Source organism: Hesperophylax consimilis, chromosome 7, assembly GCF_061612785.1.
Source record: "Hesperophylax consimilis isolate HC1 chromosome 7, BYU_Hcon_1.0, whole genome shotgun sequence".
Taxonomy (NCBI): Eukaryota; Metazoa; Arthropoda; class Insecta; order Trichoptera; family Limnephilidae; genus Hesperophylax; species Hesperophylax consimilis.
This window is the reverse complement of record NC_142842.1, coordinates 9,894,910-9,914,346: the sequence shown is the minus strand read 5'-3', so window position 1 is coordinate 9,914,346 and position 19,437 is coordinate 9,894,910. Positions and strand designations below refer to the sequence as shown.

The following is a 19,437-nucleotide window of genomic DNA, read 5'->3' as shown; positions in this document are numbered from 1 at the left end:
TATTATGCTCAAACAATTATTTCATATTTTTCGTTGAAAATTACAAAATCAGGTACTGAATTATTCAAATAATTCGTTAATTACAAAATCTAATTGAAGATGTTTTTGGTGTGGACCTTTCCATTGGCGCATTTTTAATCATTAATGAAGCGTTTTTATACCGTTTAATTTTGATGCGCCAAATGCTGATAATACCTTACACCTTCCATATCGCCCATTAGATTATTTTTATAAAAAACGGCGCTACACAAAAATACAAACTATACAAATATGATTAATTACATTAATCACCAACCTTAACGTTTACTGTTTTGATAAATGGCGCCATTTGGATCAGGACTATCCCTGCAAGTCGTGCGAATAACGCCGATCACATAAGCGCCGTCTGTTTCGAGATTTCCAGATTACCCTACATTATAATTCCTTATTAATCCAAATAAATCTAAATCGGTCAACATGAATTGAAATATTATAAAAAAGTGTATGTATTTACGCATTTATTTTTTATGTGTGTATAGTGTAATTTCATAATTTATTGATCACGGACTTATTTTCTCGTTAGATTTTTTAAATACTTTTTCTTAAATTAACAAACTAAACTTTTATTGATTTAAATAAATGGTTGTCTGAAATCGGAGTAAAATGATTTACAAACAATAACCTTCATAATATATTATATTGCCATATGTTTGGCATAAAAACTCGCATGTTAACTTATTTATTTTGAAAATGAATATATTTTCCGTAATCAGCCTTATTTAATATTTTTAAAAAAATGCTTGTTGTCTATGGCCTGAACGCGGTAAAAACTTGAATTGAAATTGAAAGTTATCCTCACAGTAAAGGAATAAAAATGGAAAATCAATTGACTGAAGATCATTTAACAGAAGTTGACGAGGAAGAAAGCTTTTTTCAAGATGTGGATATACTTCAGCAGCATGGCATAAATGTAGCAGATATCAAAAAACTGAAAGGTGTTGGAATATGCACTGTAAAGGGTATTCAGATGACGACAAGAAAGAAACTCTGCAATATAAAAGGATTCTCAGAGGCAAAAGTTGATAAAATCAAAGAGGCGTGCCAAAAGGTATCATCTATTGGTTTCTTAACAGCGCTGGAAGTCAGTGATCGTCGTAAAAATGTTTTCAAGATTAGCACAGGAAGTGAAGAACTCGAGTGAGTACATGTTAAATAAAATATTGGACATTTAAAAAAATCATGCGATGGCTGCCTCCTTTCTACATTATTTTACTTCATTGATTGGTGATAATGCTTTTTCCCAAAAGATAATAAAGTTCTAGTCAAAATTCAACAGATTAAAGGTAAAATTCAATGATTTACGGATCCAGTTCTTATAATTGTATCATAAATAAATGTTAACAATTGATCTGTGAAATATTTGAGAAAATTAGATTTGTTAATAAGTTATTCTTGAATTATTAATACATAAATTTTAGATTAATAATAGGCAATAATATTATTATTTTATTGCTCTTCCAGCAAGTTAATGGGAGGAGGTGTGGAATCCATGGCCATCACGGAAGTGTTTGGAGAGTTTCGCACAGGCAAGACTCAACTGTCCCACACCCTCTGCGTCACCAGTCAGATACCACGAGCCAATGGCTACACGGGAGGGAAAGTCATCTTTCTGGACACGGAGCACACCTTGTATCCTTTAAATACTATATCATAACTTCATCACATAGAACAAACATGAGTCATAATGCTTGAAATTTTAGCAGTAGTTAGTTTGAATCACTTGTTTGAATTGTTAATTTGGTAATATATTTTGGGGGATTACATTATGAATATCTATAATATTTTTATGTGAAACCGCACAAGAACTCCCCTGTCTGAGGGAAAGAAGGTGGTCCCAGGTAATTCGTTATACATACATGCCATTTTACATGAAAATGGGTTCAGAATTGTTCTTATGCTGGCGACATCAACTGTTAACGGGTTTTCCGCTCTTGTCCACCAAGATTCTTGTTGGTGAATCAGTGTGAATTACAACAACACTTGTAAAATCTCATAATGTGGAATATATATACGCCTTTAGTTTGAAGGACATGTTTTTTAGCATTATAATATCTGAAAGGTATATTTCCTTAAAAACACTTGCCAGCCGTCCTGATCGCCTGCGACCAATAGCAGACAGATTCAATCTAGATCAAAACGCCGTATTGGACAATGTTCTTTACGCTCGAGCCTACACTTCCGAACATCAGGTGAGAATAAAATAACTAATCTAGCATCAAAAGACAGATCAATATTTTGTTTGTATTGATCAAAATATTATTATCGTCCCCAAAAAATAATCTTCATTAATCTGTACGTACATATAAAGTATGTATGTAGTAGGATAACTGCGAACAATCACAGATGTAACTTGACTTACATAGTTCCACTTTTAAAAATAAACTGCACAAAAGTAAAGTTGGGATCACTTCTGAATCTATGACATAGTTCAGACAGAACAAGCTTTTCTATGGATAGAAACCCAAAGTTCCTTGTCTTATTTAATACCCAAAAAAAATCATAAGCTGTTACAACTGCATTAACAACACAAAAATAAAATAATAATAGTTCATTTTTCAATGCTATTCATACAACATCGCACTAATGCTCTGTCCAGGACTTTTTAGGTCCATGGGATAGTTCCCAATTTGGGAGGCGGGTTTGGGTACCGCCGACCTGGAAACCATTTATTGGATAATCAACACCTCTGCCATAGGTAGTGTGGTTCGCTATATTTGGTGATTTAGCAGGAGTGCCTAGGTTCATCGGGTGAGGTGTGTTCAGGATGCACCTGCCTATGAATATTGGAAGGCTGGTTTGGGGAGACGCTTTGATCTCTCCAACTGGTCTCTCTTGACCCATTGCCTTTCCTACCTACCCCTCATACCTTTTCCCTTCCCAGAACTTCATCTCCTTCCTTTCCTTAAAAATACCCTCTACACAGCATCCCCAAAGATAACATAGGCCCCGAGGGAAATTATTTTCCCCATGGCCTCCTGCGTGGGATGTAAAAAAAAATCCCAGCTTAAGCCATAATCTACACATATTTCAAATATAGATTGAGATAGTCTAGAGATTGGTAAAATATATGATTTTTAAAGATTTAATTACAACATCAAAATCAGTGTTTCAATATCTCCAAAAATTCCATCTTCGGACTCGATTTACTCGAAAACAAAGGCTCAAATCCAAAAACCTTTTAAACCCCTATTGTCATATAGATTCTCCAATTGTCCACGTATACCACTAGATTCCGAACACAGGGTATACTTATTACCAAAATAAACTTCATATTAATCAAGATAACTAATTGAAATGTTTTGTTTTAGAACAATAAACACAATCAAGATATAAATTAGTGAATATTGAATTTATTACTTAAAATACATTTTAACATTAACAGGCAGAACTCCTGGATTTCGTAGCCGCAAAGTTCCATGAGGAAGCAGGAATGTTCAAGTTACTGATCGTCGACTCCATCATGGCTCTCTTCCGGGTGGATTTCTCCGGAAGGGGAGAATTGGCCGACAGGCAGCAGAAACTAGCGCAAGTATTGTCGCGCTTGCAAAAGGTAAAACGTTTGTTAATCTCATCAACTATTTGAGTGAGATAATCTCTATTATGCTTTCCAAAGGTTGCTTACGTGTTGTGGCGCTACTATCAGGAATCTCACCAAAACCATGCCAGACAATATTTTTATTTTTCTTCTTCATGAGCCTTCCTATGTTCAGCTTTTTACATTGGCATTTCTTTTCGGCTCTCACTCTATTTTTTCATTTGTCAACTCATCTCCAATACGGAAAAATGTTTTTAGGCCACAATAAATTTTGAGAGTTTTAGGCAACAATAAAAGAGAATGAGAAAGTAAAGGTGGTATTTTTGAAAGTGGTTTTCAAATACAGTCTTTAAACACAGTTTGGTTAGTTCAAACCAAAGAGGACACTGTGAAGCCAACGCTGGGTGATACCAAATACCCAGAATAATAATAATGCATTCAACTCCAGTAAAATATCGGCAGTATTTACTTGTTTTGGCTGGCAACTCTGGCCGCTAGAGGCGCTAGTGTACCATGGCAAAATCATGCATGAAATCCATTCAAATTTATGAAAGGAAACCAAGCCTCATAACACGTGCCACTAGGAACCACTAGAGTAGCATATAACCATCAGAAGGTATGGGAAATGTCAGAAGAATAAGGTATTATTCTACAGTGGAGAGTTGAGAGAGAGAGAATACTTGTCTATTTTCAATGGTGGTCTTTCACCACGGTGATACCAAATACATAAGTTAATTAAAAATCTCTCCAACTTCTGACATTTCCCAGACATCCTGATGGCAGTATGCTACACTAGCGCGTGCGAACGATGCATGGTTTTCTTTCATACATTTTAATGGATTTTATGTGAAATATTTTTTTTATTTTATTTTAGGTTAATAAATTATTTTAAAATATATATTAGGTAACCAACATGAGACCTTACTGTTTTTGTGCTCATACATAAAAAAAACATTAATGTGGCAGTTAGGTTTGTATTAACAGTATAAAACTACCACAGCCAACAAATACTATGTATATTCAATTATTTTCCGCAATTTTCTGGAAGGAATTCAACGTGCTACACTTGCGCCTCAGGCAGCCAATGTTGCCAGCCAATACAAGTATTGCCAATATTTTACTGGATTTGTATCCCTTTAGTATCTCAACATACCCCAATTCGAGTTGCAATAGTCACACTAGCTCCGGACAGTTGTGCGGTATTTACGTTGTTTTTTAAAAACTTGATTTTTTTTTATGATTTGATGTTCTTGATGACTTAGATAGCATCTCTTCTGACTTGAGTAATTTTGTGATATGTATATAACTACAACAATATAAAATTATTCAGATATCCGAGGAGTATAACGTCAGCGTGTTCATAACCAACCAGATGACGTCAGATCCCGGAGCCACCATGTCCTTCCAGGCAGACCCCAAGAAGCCCATCGGGGGGCACATCCTCGCACACGCATCCACTACACGCATCTCCCTCAAGAAGGGACGCGGGGAAACACGCATCGCTAAGGTATACGATTCCCCCGACCTGCCGGAGAATGAAGCCACATTCGCTATCACCAATGGTGGCATAGCTGATGCTAAAGATTAATTCATAATTACCTACATTAATTCTGTTTTTACATGGGGAATGTGTTCCATAGAATACTGTGTAAAATATGCAGTACATAATGTATATGAAAATGGGAGATTGGTTCTTTTGTATGAAAATCACTCCAGAATGTAAAAAAAAAAAATTTGTTTATTCCTACACTACCCATAGTAAATACATTAAATAGTTATAAATCCCTCCAACTTCTGACATTTCCCATACATTCTAATTCTCACACGACTTATCGTGTACGCACGGGTTAAAAATACATATTACCATTATTTGACACTTTATTGACTTACATACTCATATTGTTTTATCAAACTCGTGTAAAAATCCATACTTTTTAACTGTATTATTTTTATTGATTTATGTATGATACATAATTCATTTCCATTTGTCATTCTTTTAATTATTATCTCATGAATTTTAATTATTATAATAAAAATATTATTACAGACATATTTTTTATCATCATATTATAGGGTTAGTCAGAATGCTAGAATAAAACAATGATTTTTCAAAAAATAAATATGTATTTTTCAATAAAAGCAGATCCAGAGAGCAAATGGGAGTAAAACATACACAACATAATATTATCATAATAAACATAACAATTTCAGATTTTCATAGCAATGAATTAAAAAGATAGTTTTCAAAAATAGTTTAATATTGTATAATCAAGTATCCGTCTACACATCTAGTTGGAGAATTGTAATTAATATTACTTTTGATTTATTTACAATATTCATATAAATAGAGTAAAGTTAATATTATAACTCGCTAGTTTTCCAAATATGGCAAGATAACAATAATTAATAATTAATTTATATGTCTCAAATATGTTTTTACATCATTAAAAAAATCATATCACAAGAGATACTTAATTCTAATCTGATATTTAAATTATTTTCATATTGATGGTTTAAAAAATATGTGTATGTATTCAAAAGCACGATATTCTAGGATAAATAACAATAATGCTTTTTGTGACGTTAATTTTCTTATATTGTTTTTTTCTTCTAGTGGAAGTGGAAAGTTGTGATAATCGAACATTTAAATTTAATAACTTAAACAAACATCTTTTAAATATGACTAAAAAAGATTCAGTTATGGTCAAAATGATGCAGAATACAAACACTTTGTTTATCTAAAGATTCCGAGCACAAATAGTAGTGTCAGTGACAATGTGTCAGTGTTGCCGTGTCACTTTACGCTAGTCACTTTCAAGGGCCGCAAAACTATCGCAGGCGGAATCAGTCATTACGTGATCGCCAACCTAGATGTCTTGTCTTGCTCTTATAAATTTTATCTAATTAAACTAATAGATTTGCAATTTTGCTCCAAACTATTTTGTGTTGTTTTGTTTTGTATTATTTTGTACTTAAATCAAACAATAATGGATGTTGTGACCCCCAAGTTATAAAAAGCTCATCATATTCAAACCCTCCATTTCTTATATAATAATTATGAAAACATAACATATAAATCAACCACTGTAGCGTGCGCAAACGCAGGTCTGACGCTACCACTGCTGTATTCGAATATACTCCCTTACATTTGTATAGTGCGTAACACTGTCGCTGCGTCACTAAGGTTAGTGTAGATGTCCTCGGAACTTTACCTCAAAACTACCAGGTCATGTTGGGCGAAGGTTGGCGCCAAGATCCTTTGATGTGTGCATGAAAAATCGACACTAATTGGTTGGCCGGCCAAGATTGGTGGCCAACGAGTTGCGACAGCCAATATACGTCAAATGGTCCTGTAGACATTGGTCCAACGTGAACTGGCATCGTAAGGTTAGTAGGAGAATTTGAAAGAAATGAGAAGGAAAGGAGAATTAGGAAGACAAAGGTTTTGGAGTACCTCGGTATTTAGATCTAGTTATTAAAAAAATCTTAAATGATTTCTAACTCCACTTGGATGCTCAATGGCCTTCTATCACCAGTACAATACCGAGAAGTATAAGTTAATCAAACTGATAGATTTTCCTTCATAATTTCGACCATAACTGATCATTCAACCATCAAATCAACCATAGATTTTAAACAGTAACAATAATGATTTTAAATTTAATAATAAAATAATAGTTAGTGATTAATATCTAACGGGTTGCCAGTACCCGGTGTGCTCATCCCTGCGATAATAATGCGGCCGATTATCCCGGAACACTGTCACGGCTGGGAACTGGTTATCCTGAATATACTTGAGTGTTGCCCTCATCTGAAACAGTAAAAATAACAAGGTAAAGTAAACTTTAAATACAAGCTAGGGAATTTAGAGTATTTAGATCTTACCCCAGCATTTGGGCTTCCTCTGGGGTGGAACTTTTATTTCCCTGTATACTCACGGTACCAAAAATGGACCATCCACATAAAAAAACTAACATCGATGAGGGGCCTTTGGGGAAACTAGGGAGAGTGGAGAGCTGAGGCCATCTCAGTGGACTCTTCCCTCTTGAGGCCTACAGGGAACCAAGGGGAGTGGAGAGGAGAGCCGAGACCACCTCGGTGGACTTTTCCACCCAACAAAGAGGGACTTCTGATGAGAAAACCCTTACCGCTACAGGATCCTCCAAATGATCCATTCTCGGGAAAACAGGAACAAAGGAATGAGGTGAAATGGAAGATATCTCAATATAATTCTCAACTCAATAATAATTTTGTCAAATAATAATAATGAATGTCAATAATTTTGTCAAAGACAATCTAATGTGCTAGCGTTGCCCTCATCTGAAACAATAAAAATTAAGGCGATGCACTAGGTCGTGTAATATTTTGAATCGAGCTGCTATCAATAACACACCTTACGTAGATGGCGATAAGGCTTAAATTCCCTCTAAACACCATCCACATGTTTTGATTTATGCAAGAAAAAAACATGGCCAAAAAGTGCCTTTTATTTTATTTTGTGGATGTTCTGGCATAAATATTTAAATATTTTTCGATCATTTTATAAATCACTTAATTTGCCACAATATACAATAAAACCATAACCGAAAATGGGTTCGTAAGTAGGAGTTTTTCAACTTTAAAGCAGTTTTCAGAAGCCTATACATTATTTTTTTCTGTGCTTATAAAAAGACTTATCTAAAAAATACTCGATTATTTCAAAGGCCAGGATGTATTCTACTCGCAGTATTTAATTAAAGCATCTGAAACATTTCTAGGCGACCAAATTTTCAAACCAAAAACACATGATTTTAAATTAATACGTAGGGCATCACCTTAACCTCTCAGACAAAGACTTTTATCTACTATGTGTTCCTTTGAGAACTGTCAAAACGTGATAATTTTTGTGTTATTTACGAGTTTTGCTAAAAGCTTCATAACTTACGTTTTGGGAAACGTAGCCTCATTCTAAAAAATGTTTTGGAAAGATTATGAAATCCACTATCGTAATGTGTTATACGTAAATATTTGCGTTTCTAAATATACATTTTATGAAAACGTCAAAAATATGTAAAAATCGCTTACAATTATTTCAAAGCCTTGAAAAATGTACTTTTTACTGAGTATCATAAAGAAATAACACTTTATATATTGAAGAAATATAATTAAAAACTATTAGTCACCTCAAAATATTAACCGTCCAAACTAAAATATTTTTAATAAATTATTTAGAAACGCAATAAATTATGAACGAACAAGATGACAGATTCAATCGGCTTAGATAATGCAACTCTACGTTCCATAGATATCCTTGAATACAGACGCGTAGCGTTATTCATTATCGATACTCTGTTTTTTAAATCATGGTAATCCGTTTACTAGTGATGGAAATAAATCGATTTTTATAAAATCTCGCGCGTTTACGTGAAAAGACGTTCTAATGTCTTGACTGCTATTATCATATTTACGTCTTTTGACGTTCTAATGTTTTGAGTGGTTAAGAAGAAAATCTTAAATTCATATCGAAAACAATCTAATGTGCTAGCTTTGCCCTCATCTGAAACAGTTAATAGTCAAATAAAGTTTAAATAATATCAATGACAATATCTAAGATCATCTGAAACAGATTGGTCAGATAAAGTGTAAATAAGAAAGAAAATTAATAAATAATAGTATATTAATGTTAGTTGTGTTTAACTTGGTTACTGTCAGACGAATATGGTGAAAAGTAGGAAATAGTACAATGGGCCTATGGCTCAATACTTACGCTGATGAGCTTAGCAGACCATCAATAAATAGAATTTATTATCTTGATATTGACACAAATAAATAAATGAATAACAGAATTGAAATAAAATTACAATGAACATTTAATGGGGGAATATTTAGACGAGCTTACCGTCATAACAAAGTGTGGCGGTTCCACTTGCGGAGATGTGGATAGATGCTGAAGAATGAAGTCGTCAGACTGCTCCAGCCACAGATCTACTCCCCTCAAAGGATCATAGTTGAATGGACCGATGCGCAGCATCCCCAGGGACGAGTCATAGATGTCGAGCACCTGAAATATTTCAAAAGATTATTAAACAAATTAATGTTAATGCAACAGCACTGGATCTCATTCTTCACATTCCACTAAAAAGAAAATATAAGATATCGTTATTACCCAATTTTTCACAACAACAAAATTTTGTGCTTTACAAATGCTAGTAATGCAAGGAATGGCGCCAGCCTATATATCGGAACTATGTATCCGACAAAACTTAAGCAATAGACAGTTTACTCTAAGGTCAGCAGATCTAGATGTTAGTAATCGTCTAATTGAACTTTCTAGGTCAAATCGAGCTGTTTACTATGATCGTTCTTTTAGTGTAACAGGCCCTCTCATCTGGAATAGACTTCCCTCAGCTCTTACTAATCTCCTGAATTTAAACGGGCTTTAAAAACAAAATTATTTAAAAAATCTAACCATTCATAAATTTTAACTTCTTTTCAATATTTTATAATAAGCCATATACTAAAACTTCCGGTAATTGTTTGGTTTCGGTTGTCTCCTTATTGTACCTTTTTAAAGTGTCTGCTCAGAAAATTCTCATTTCTGAGCACAAACTGCCTCCTGTTTTACATTATGTTTTAGTTTTAATATTCGTGTTTTGTCCTGTCCTGCTGTTATTGTTATTCTAAGTTTTGTCATCACTTTGTATAAACAGTGTATTTAATGTTATAATATTAGATCTGTATTGGGTAAGGCACACTGTAGGAATAATTTTAAGAACCACTAATACTGAATTACAATTTTTTTAAAGTTTGTTATACAAGTAGTTAAGCGCACTTGAAGTGAAATGACACTAAACTGCGCTATATAAATGCAATGTTATTACTATTATTATTAATCTGCCAGGATTGAACAATATAATCAAATGTCTAATGTTTACCTGGTTGACTTGCGAGCCGCCCGCCAGGTAGCGAGCGTACCTCAGCGCCGTGTCGGGCCCCTTGTCGGGGAAGGTGGCGGGGAAGATGTGCCCCGTGCGCACGTTGACTCCCACGCCGTAGAGCGCGGGCCAGTGCACACCACCGCGCACCACCGTGTTCAGCTCACCCACGCAGGCCAATGTCAGGTCCACCTCCACTGGCTGGCGGTGGAACGCATCTGTAAACAGAAAGAAAAGGATTAAGCTGAATTACACAAAAATATAAATTGTTCCGTATCGACTCAAACATCTACCTAAAACAAAAGCCTTCTCAGTTCGGCGAGAAACTTGTAAAGATATGTTAGGATCCTGGGTCTTCCAGAATGAAAACATATTAGTGAATTTACATTACGAAACTAGTTGCGCCAAATAGTTTCACTGGTAGTTTTGTAAACATACATAGGGGGTACCCAAAAGAAAATGAACTGATGTTGTGATAGGCTTATTTATTGTAGTACCGGGTTCTGCCGGTAGGACCGTGTACATTGTACAGCTACCTTTCCCCAGTCAGTATGCCAAGCGCTGTGCTGGAGAAGTCGTCCATTCATCTGGTGTAAATTTTTATAGGTGGAATACAAACCTCAACCCGCAATGATAATTAATATATTTAAAAATAGATATCTGTAGAACCTGATATCTCGCAAACTTGTGCCATTCGCACAATTTCTGAGCAAACTAGTGTTGTAGCCGATTTGATAAATCTGATACCAAAAATAAAATGCATTATTTTTATTGTAAAATAAAATGCTATAAAATTTTATTCCTAGGTAGGTAAATAAAAAAATAAAAAAATAATTTAAATAGTGGGCATGAATGTGTTAGCGAGCGTTTAAGTAACGGCAGGGGGGAGACATGCCGGCCCACAGGTCATTCTTAAGTTGAACTGAGAATACAAAAACTGGGCCCCCTGCAACATTAGTTTGGTTTCTTTTAGTTTAGTTTTACCCCCCCACGCGATTTTTTGGCAACATAGTGTCGTGCAACTAATTTTGTTATGCATTGCAAGAAAAGCTATGATGCTGATGGCGCCATTGTTGCTGTGATACTGAAGATTTCACAACAAAAAATATTATGCAATTTCCCAACTGCTTGGTGTCATGAAATTAATTCCAACGTGCATAAAAGTAGTTTCGTAATCTAAATTCGGTTTAAGGTATATCATACGCATGATGACAGATGATACAGACAGAATAGGCAGCGAGATAGGTAGATAGCGTATAGTGGATGCCTATCTCTTTTAGAATAGATATATGTGTATATATATAGTGATTAGGTAAGTATAACTCACGCATGATGGAAGCAAACAGATCCTCGGAGTAGCGGTGCGGGTCTGAGAAGCCGCCAACCAGCTGCAGTTCGATGCGCCCCCCGGGGTATGCCATGCCCAGCTCCTGCACACGGTTCAACATAGCCGTGGCGGCCTCCTCTGTTCCGGACCCATCCAAGTGAGCTAGGGCTACAGCGCCTGAACCTGGAAGGGAAATAAAATACCTAGGTTAACTACATAAAATTCAATTGTATCAAGTGTTAGGTAATACCAGTACCTTGGCTCCTTGTTGCCTCAGAGTTCTAAGAGGAAGTGATGGTTCCAGGACATTTCTATGTGTGTGCCCTATAGACTTAAAAACTACTAGACCGATTGATTGTTTTTAAAATTTCAAATTTTGTTATTATTGGTTCCAGGATTGTTTAGGGCAGGGGTGCCCAAATCAAATGAGCTTAACTGGGCCACACTGGGTGGTTAGAGAATTTTTAACTGAATTCGGTAGGTTTTTCGGTTTTTTTCGGTAATTTCGGTAAGAATGGCATCAATGCTAACAAGAGTAAACCATACAAACAGTTTCTTAAATAGTGTACGATTACTCGATTGGTCATTGCTCAGAGTATAACCGTCTCACTCTCACTATTGTATATATATATATATATATGTGCTTAGCCGGCGTAAGCATAACAAGTAAGGCTCGGACTATCGATGGGGGTTTTGATTTATTGCTTACTTATGTGGGATCTTGACTTATTGTTTCTTTACATTGTATCATTGTTTACATTAGAATTTTTAACCTCACTACGACAAGCTTATGTCGAGGTTATATAATAATTTTACAAAATAATAAAAAATGGCTCAAAAATTATTTACTGAGAGAACTATATTGTTTCTACTTTTTCTTCTAATTGGGTACCTACTAAGCTAATTCCAGCCAATTCGTTATAATAAAACGTAGTAAACATGTAGGTTGACAATGTGTTGATTTTTGACTGTAAAAAACATAATAAACTATTAAGTTAAAAAGGACCAAGATGAAAAGAATAAAAAATATGCATTACATTATGCCATAAATAAACCACTCTCATTTGCCATTAATTTTAAAAGCTTAGGATTGGATGTTTCAACTGCCGTCACATGTGTTTGACGATCAGCGCCATTTTGAAATTTTGACATATGATCAACACCCGAAACGACGATTCCCGGCCTATTTCAGCTTTGATCAAATTGTGGTCAGTCGTCAAGCATAACAAGGTGTACATAGGATAAATCCGGGTACAAAGCTATAAACTACACATTACTTCATAGATTTCTGGATATGTACAGAATTGCTTTTCGTTTTGTCAACTTCGCGTAAATTCATTCCCAAACGGTTGATTCAGACAAGAAAGCAAAGCGCTCATAAGTCAACAGGCAACGGTACACGAAAGGGACAAACATTTCATAAATTTAATATAATAACCTGCCGGATAAGGTTCCGTTCCGCGGACACAGCGGCGGTCATAAATATCAGCGGCATACGGACGGCATGGGCACCAGGCAGAGGGTACCAACCAGGATTACAGTCGCACAGGGAGATGTGTTTATCTTGTCGGTAAATCATGAGATCATCGGAGTCTGAATTGCATCTTGCTTGCAACCGTTGCTGGTCGGTGCGTGCTGCAGTAACAGGGGCGTTGAATCGGGACGTTTGCCGGTATGCTCAAACAAATTACACCTACGGGGGCCTAGCATGAACAGTGGCGTACCTATAGCATTCACATGGGGGAGGGGGGTTCCCTCCTGATGGTGGCAAGGAAGAAGAGGTGGGAAGATTAATAAAAGAGGTAATGCAAATAATATTGTTGCATTTTCCAGGAATGTAATCTACGAGCATATTAAAAATATTTTTTTTTTAAGAATGTAAGTAAAATTTACCAAAAAAAATACTCCATTATGAAACAAATACCACTATTCGATTTAGATTTTTCATTGCTTATGTTGGAACATGAAATCACAGAACGCAAAATCATTTTTCACAAACAGAAACAAAATACAGAAGACAACTCGTGCATCCTCTCATGAACAAACAGTTAACAGAATGACATCTGTGCAAGCTTTTCCACATTTGTACTTTGGAGCCAGGTATGGTCTAAAGTGGACTAAGCTACTTACCATCCTCTCCATACATACTTTCATTCCATAGCTTCTTACTTACTTCGCGTCGGTTTCGGTACTGGGAAATTTGCGATAGTTGCCATTAACCACGGCAATCACAAAATTACAGCAACTTTCCTTCTCTTAGCTTGCCGACGATAAAAATATATTTTTGATCATATTAAAAAAAAAACAATAATTTTGGTGTAAAAATAAAATGTATTGGGATTTCGCTTGGTGGAAAAATTATTTTTCCAAATACGTAAATATTTCTCTTTTGTCAATGCGCAATTTTCAACTTCTTTTTAAATAAATACGGCTTCAGAAACGAATTGAGTTTTCTTATTAGTAATTAACAGTTAATTAAATTTGCATAAACAATTATCATAAAATATTAACCCCGAGAGATTATACACTTAAAATCTTCTCACTAAAAAAATGTTTTGTAGATATTTCTCTTTGTGAAAACACTCCTCAATTTAATTGTTCAATTAAATGTTAAATTTCTGGCGCTATCGAATAATATAAAAATAGTATTTAATGATAATTTAATATCATTAATTGTGTTTTATTAGCAACATATTATTATTAAAATTTTAAAATAATTTTAGTAATAGTAATGATTATTGCACGAAATGACTACACGGACATCGTGTTATCTCGACTTACAAGAAGCGGATTCATAATATTTACGAGCAAAACTCAATTTAGGCCAAACATGTCTAAAAAGTAGCTGGGTAGGTGTAATGGAATAATAACCAAACGGCGCTACATAAAGTTGATAATTTTTAAGGAACATATTATGCTATTGTAGAAAGCAATCACTTTGTGGTTTGACATATTTAATAAAATAAAATACTTTTTTGTTTTAAAACCACGATATTTAATATCGTGGTTTTAAAACAAAAAAGTATTTTATTTTATTAAACATATTATGCGACTAATTACAAATATGAATATATTTTTCCAAATCAAAATAAAAAACCGAATTTATGTCAGGTTAAGTAAGAACCCCATATGTCAAACCTATCAACCAACATACATACATTGATGGTCCAATCGGATGAAATTTTGTAGATACGCAAGTAAGGCCCATTGTCCACACAGTCGTCTTTGGTAGGATGCATGTAACCTACAAATGAAGATAGGCGTATTTTGCATATTTGTTGTGTCCACGCTGCTTCATGCAATAGTCAGTCACGTTACAAAACGTCTCAGTTTTCTTTCAACTAGCATCGAGAAAGCACGTATTTTGTTGTGAAAATGTCAAGTGATGACGATGAAGTGATTATAGCATACAATTTTATTAGAAGACGACGAAACAGGCGAAGAAAGTACTGGATTCATCCATACATCGAAATAAATATAAATTGTAGATTTTTTGTTGCTGCCAGAGAGCATCTATCAGAAGATGATTCTGTATTTCAATCATTTTACCGAATGACTAAACATACGTACCAAAATTTAGTCTCTACTGTTGGACCACGGATACAAAGACAAAATACTGCAATTCGGTCGGTCGAGTAGTGACATGTTGCCGCGCGCACCGCATTACGAACGCACGACGAGCGGCTGACGTGACGTTGCCGCTTCGTGGACACAGATTTCATTGTTTCTACGCAAGACGCAAGCATTCGTCTTGTAATCGTGAATTGACGAAAGCGTGCGTATGACGTGCGGTTACGTGGACAATGGGCCTAAGCCAATAATATGACCCGAAGACGATTCAGAAATAAAGATGGGAAAATGATAGTTCACAATAAATTTAAGGACTAAATTGGATTAGGTTGGGTTGAGATACGCAATATTCAGTTATACAGGCGTCGGTTTCGGGTGGCCCCGATTTTGTAATAATTTGCTGATGCAATTATGGCTCTAACTTTAAATTCTTACAATAATTCATAATCACAGAGATTACAAAATTGCAATGAAACTTGCTCCGTTGATATATATTTAATTTCAATAACGTTGCTTACTTTAAAAAGCAAATATAAATGCAATAAGATTTAAGACGATGCACTACGTCGTGTAATATTTTAAATTGAGCCGCTATCAACAACAACCCTTACGTAGATGGCGATAAGGTTTAAATTCCCGCTTAACACCATCCGCCTGTTTTGAATTTATGCAAGAAAAAACATGGCCAAAAAGTGCCTTTTATTTTATTTTGTGGATGTTCAGGCATAAATATTTAATTTAAATCATTTTATAAATAACTTATTTTGCCACATTATACAATACAATCATAACCGAAAATGGGTTCGTAAGTAGGAGATTTTGAACTTTAAAGCAGTTTTCATAGGCCTATACATTATTTTTTTCTGGGCTTATAAAAAGATTTATATAAAAAATACTCGATTATTTCAAAGGTCAAGATGTATTCTACTCGCAGTATTTAATTAAAGCATCTGAAACATTTCTAGGCGACCAAATTTTCAAACCAAAAACACATAATTTTGCATTACTACGTATGGCATCGCCTTAACTGATCAAAATCACTCATGATTGTTGCATAATAACTAAAGTTATTACGTAGATATTTATTTTCTTTTTTTGTGTGTATATCTAACTAACTAACAAACCATCAGTCGTTTCGCCGCAGAGGTAGGTAGAGCACTACTTCACTCCTCTCTTCGTCCATTCGCTCTACATGCCCGAATCATCTAAGCGTCCCTTTCTTAATCTTACTTATTACGCTTACATCAGCCTTGCATTATTTGCAAATTTCCACTATCATACATGTTTTACCACTCATACGCCTCAGGAATCTCATTTCTACAAAAGGCCCATTAAGCGTCTAAAGAAGGAGATAAACAAATCTCCAGCTACCTACATCAATCCAACAATTTCATAAATGCTCTACGATAAAACCAGGCAAATTTTGTGATAATATCGCTAGCAAAATTTTAACAATACTGAAGACCTCAGTGACCGAGCTGTTAACCCCTGGAGCCTCTGAAGTTTTAGTACTTCGCTTAGGAGAACTGTCAGAATACAGTTCTGCGGAAAATATTTTTGAATTACATTTGATTCTGGATAAATTCGCTGTTTTTTTTTTTATTTCATGCAAAAAATAATGTAAAGCAAATATTTTTATTTATTTTATTATTTCACCCGCCATGTTAGTAGGGATGTCTCTGCGTTATGGCAGATGAAGTTTACAGATTGATTTGAATGCAGATGAAAGACCCTTTCTGATTTTAGTAGTTCAAATTTCACCCGCTATGCTAGTAGGGAGGTCTCTACGTTATAGCAGATGAAGTTTACAGATTGATTTGAATGCAGATGAAAGACCTTTTCTGATTTTAGTAGTACAAATTTTGTGTATGCAATTAAAAAATATTAAAATTATGAACGCAAACTATTATGAAGTTTTCAAAATCGCCTACAGATGGTTTTTATCGTGTAAACTGCAATTATTACTACTTTACACGAAACAAAAAAATATATTTAATTAGACAAAGGTATTATAAATGTTATTGTCACTTCACTTGTCTTCGTTTAAAATAAACATTTTAAAAGCTAAACAAATATATTTTTCAAACACTGTTTCATAAAATTATTTTAAAATTTTCGGGAGCGTTTATGGTATTTTTTAAATACAAACTGAAAGCGCGGCATTCTCTGTTTCTAACACTGTTTAAATTATAATTCTCAACGTAATACAAAACGAGATAGCATAACTTTTATCAGACCGTGTCATGCTGGGATATGTATCTCCCAAAAAGACTACAATTATTTGTGGTCTGCGAAGAATATTTCTCTAAATTGCTCAAGAGGTTAAGCCCCTTAGTTAACCGGAAAACCTGGCGTGCGCAAAAAAATATTATTACCTACTTACCATTCATACTATAGTATTATGTTTACGCACGTTCCAGCATGGCAGATCTCTGAGAATCGCCCTGCGAAAAACGTTGCTTGAATTGACTTTAGACATGTTAAGTGACCATATATGAATAGAAAAGTATTTCCCAACCCTCCTCGTTCACTTCTCCTTCCCTACCCACTCCCTACTCACTTCAACCACACAACATACCCCAAACTGGGGAGGCCATAACCCCACTTAAGAGGAAGCTACAAGCCAAAAATGTGTTTATTCTTGGTGTACCTTTTATCGTAGGTAATAGGCATTAAAATCGCTTGACAAAAGTCGTCTAGAAACGTTTGATTTCAAGCAAAAAACTGGTTTTTATTTATTTTGTAAATAATTTTGTAAGAAAACAAAAAAGTTAATCAAGTGAAACTGTCACAAATAATCTTAGATATAATACTATATTTTTTAAAGTTGTTTCCTTTATGCGTTCATACATTTCTAGTGAAAAAATATTTTTTTTAGTAGTTTGCAACTATATTTTTTATTGAGTAATTTATTTTTTTATTTGTATTCTACTCAAGCGAAGCGATAGGAAAACCTTCAATTTATCTAAAGCATATTTTTTGGTATTCCTAATGTGCACCAATTCGTTAAAAAAAATCAAAATGGTGATTTGGCATTAAGCTTCGACTTAAAGATGCTACTCATGTGCGTTAATCACATTTAAAAAATATATTAGGTTAAGTTGATATAATATGCAGGATAAAGAGGTTTTCACAAACTATGAACAACGTTTAAAGTATGTGGAAGATTTATAGTTTAATTTTCAGATTCTGGTCATTGTAATAAAAATGTATTATTTAAATATTTTCATTCATAATTATTAATTCTAAAAACTGGCTATTATGACGCACAAACCGCCACTGATTGGTAAGACGGCTGTCATCAACTTTTCGTTGATTTGTTTTGGCGGCAAATCTACAGTGGCACATTTAAAATTGTTATAGAAAATTTATTCGTCAACATAAAAATAAAATTAAAAATACCTTCACTATCGTAATTTTTAAGGCGATGCCATACGTAGTAATGCAAAATCATGTGTTTTTGGTTTGAAAATTTGGTCGCCTAGAAATGTTTCAGATGCTTTAATTAAATACTGCGAGTAGAATACATCTTGGCCTTTGAAACAATTGAGTATTTTTTAGATAAGTCTTTTTATAAGCCCAGAAAAAAAATAATGTATAAGGCCTATGAAAACTGTTTTAAAGTTCAAAATCTCCTACTTACGAACCCATTTTCGGATATGATTTTATTGTATAATGTGGCAAATTAAGTTATTTATAAAATGATCGAAAAAAAATTAAATATTTATGCCTGAACATCCACAAAATAAAATAAAAGGCACTTTTTGGCCATGTTTTTTTTCTTGCATAAATCAAAACTGGCGGATAGTGTTAAGCGGGAATTTAAACCTTATCGCCATCTACGTAAGGGTTGTTATTGATAGCGGCTCAATTTAAAGTATTACACGACGTAGTGCATCGCCTTAATAAAAAAAGTGATAATACCCTATTACGTCAATCTTGAGATTACGGAAATACTTCTCGTTACAACCAGTTGAATTCGGCGATGTATAGCTAGCAAAATGATGAATATCTTCACTTTACGACCATTTAAAATACGACAACTTTATGTA

At 34.5% G+C, this 19,437-nt stretch overlaps 2 protein-coding genes across 4 annotated transcripts in view; one reads left to right on the top strand and one right to left on the bottom strand.

Moving 5' to 3' along the window:
• The first annotated feature begins 853 nt into the window (after window positions 1-853).
• Window positions 854-5,195, top strand: LOC149422286 (meiotic recombination protein DMC1 homolog). The gene is made up of 5 exons (XM_089633703.1): window positions 854-1,176; window positions 1,501-1,668; window positions 2,126-2,228; window positions 3,422-3,589; window positions 4,905-5,195. Exons 1-5 carry the CDS (start codon window positions 854-856, stop codon window positions 5,160-5,162), a joined length of 1,020 nt encoding a protein of 339 aa, XP_089489829.1. The 3' UTR covers window positions 5,163-5,195.
• Window positions 5,196-5,723: 528 nt separating this feature from the next.
• Window positions 5,724-19,437, bottom strand: part of Ntan1 (N-terminal amidohydrolase 1) — a 185,637-nt gene continuing 171,923 nt past the window's right edge. For 2 of the 3 annotated variants that reach the window (XM_089633702.1, XM_089633700.1), the window contains exons 4-7: window positions 11,816-11,998; window positions 10,489-10,706; window positions 9,453-9,614; window positions 5,724-7,385 (exon numbers count right to left, since the gene is read on the bottom strand). In XM_089633702.1, the coding sequence (XP_089489828.1) occupies window positions 7,260-7,385; window positions 9,453-9,614; window positions 10,489-10,706; window positions 11,816-11,998 (689 nt within the window). In that variant the 3' untranslated portion in view covers window positions 5,724-7,259. The remainder of the gene's footprint in view (window positions 7,386-9,452; window positions 9,615-10,488; window positions 10,707-11,815; window positions 11,999-19,437) is intronic. The other variant, XM_089633701.1, reaches the window with a different exon arrangement.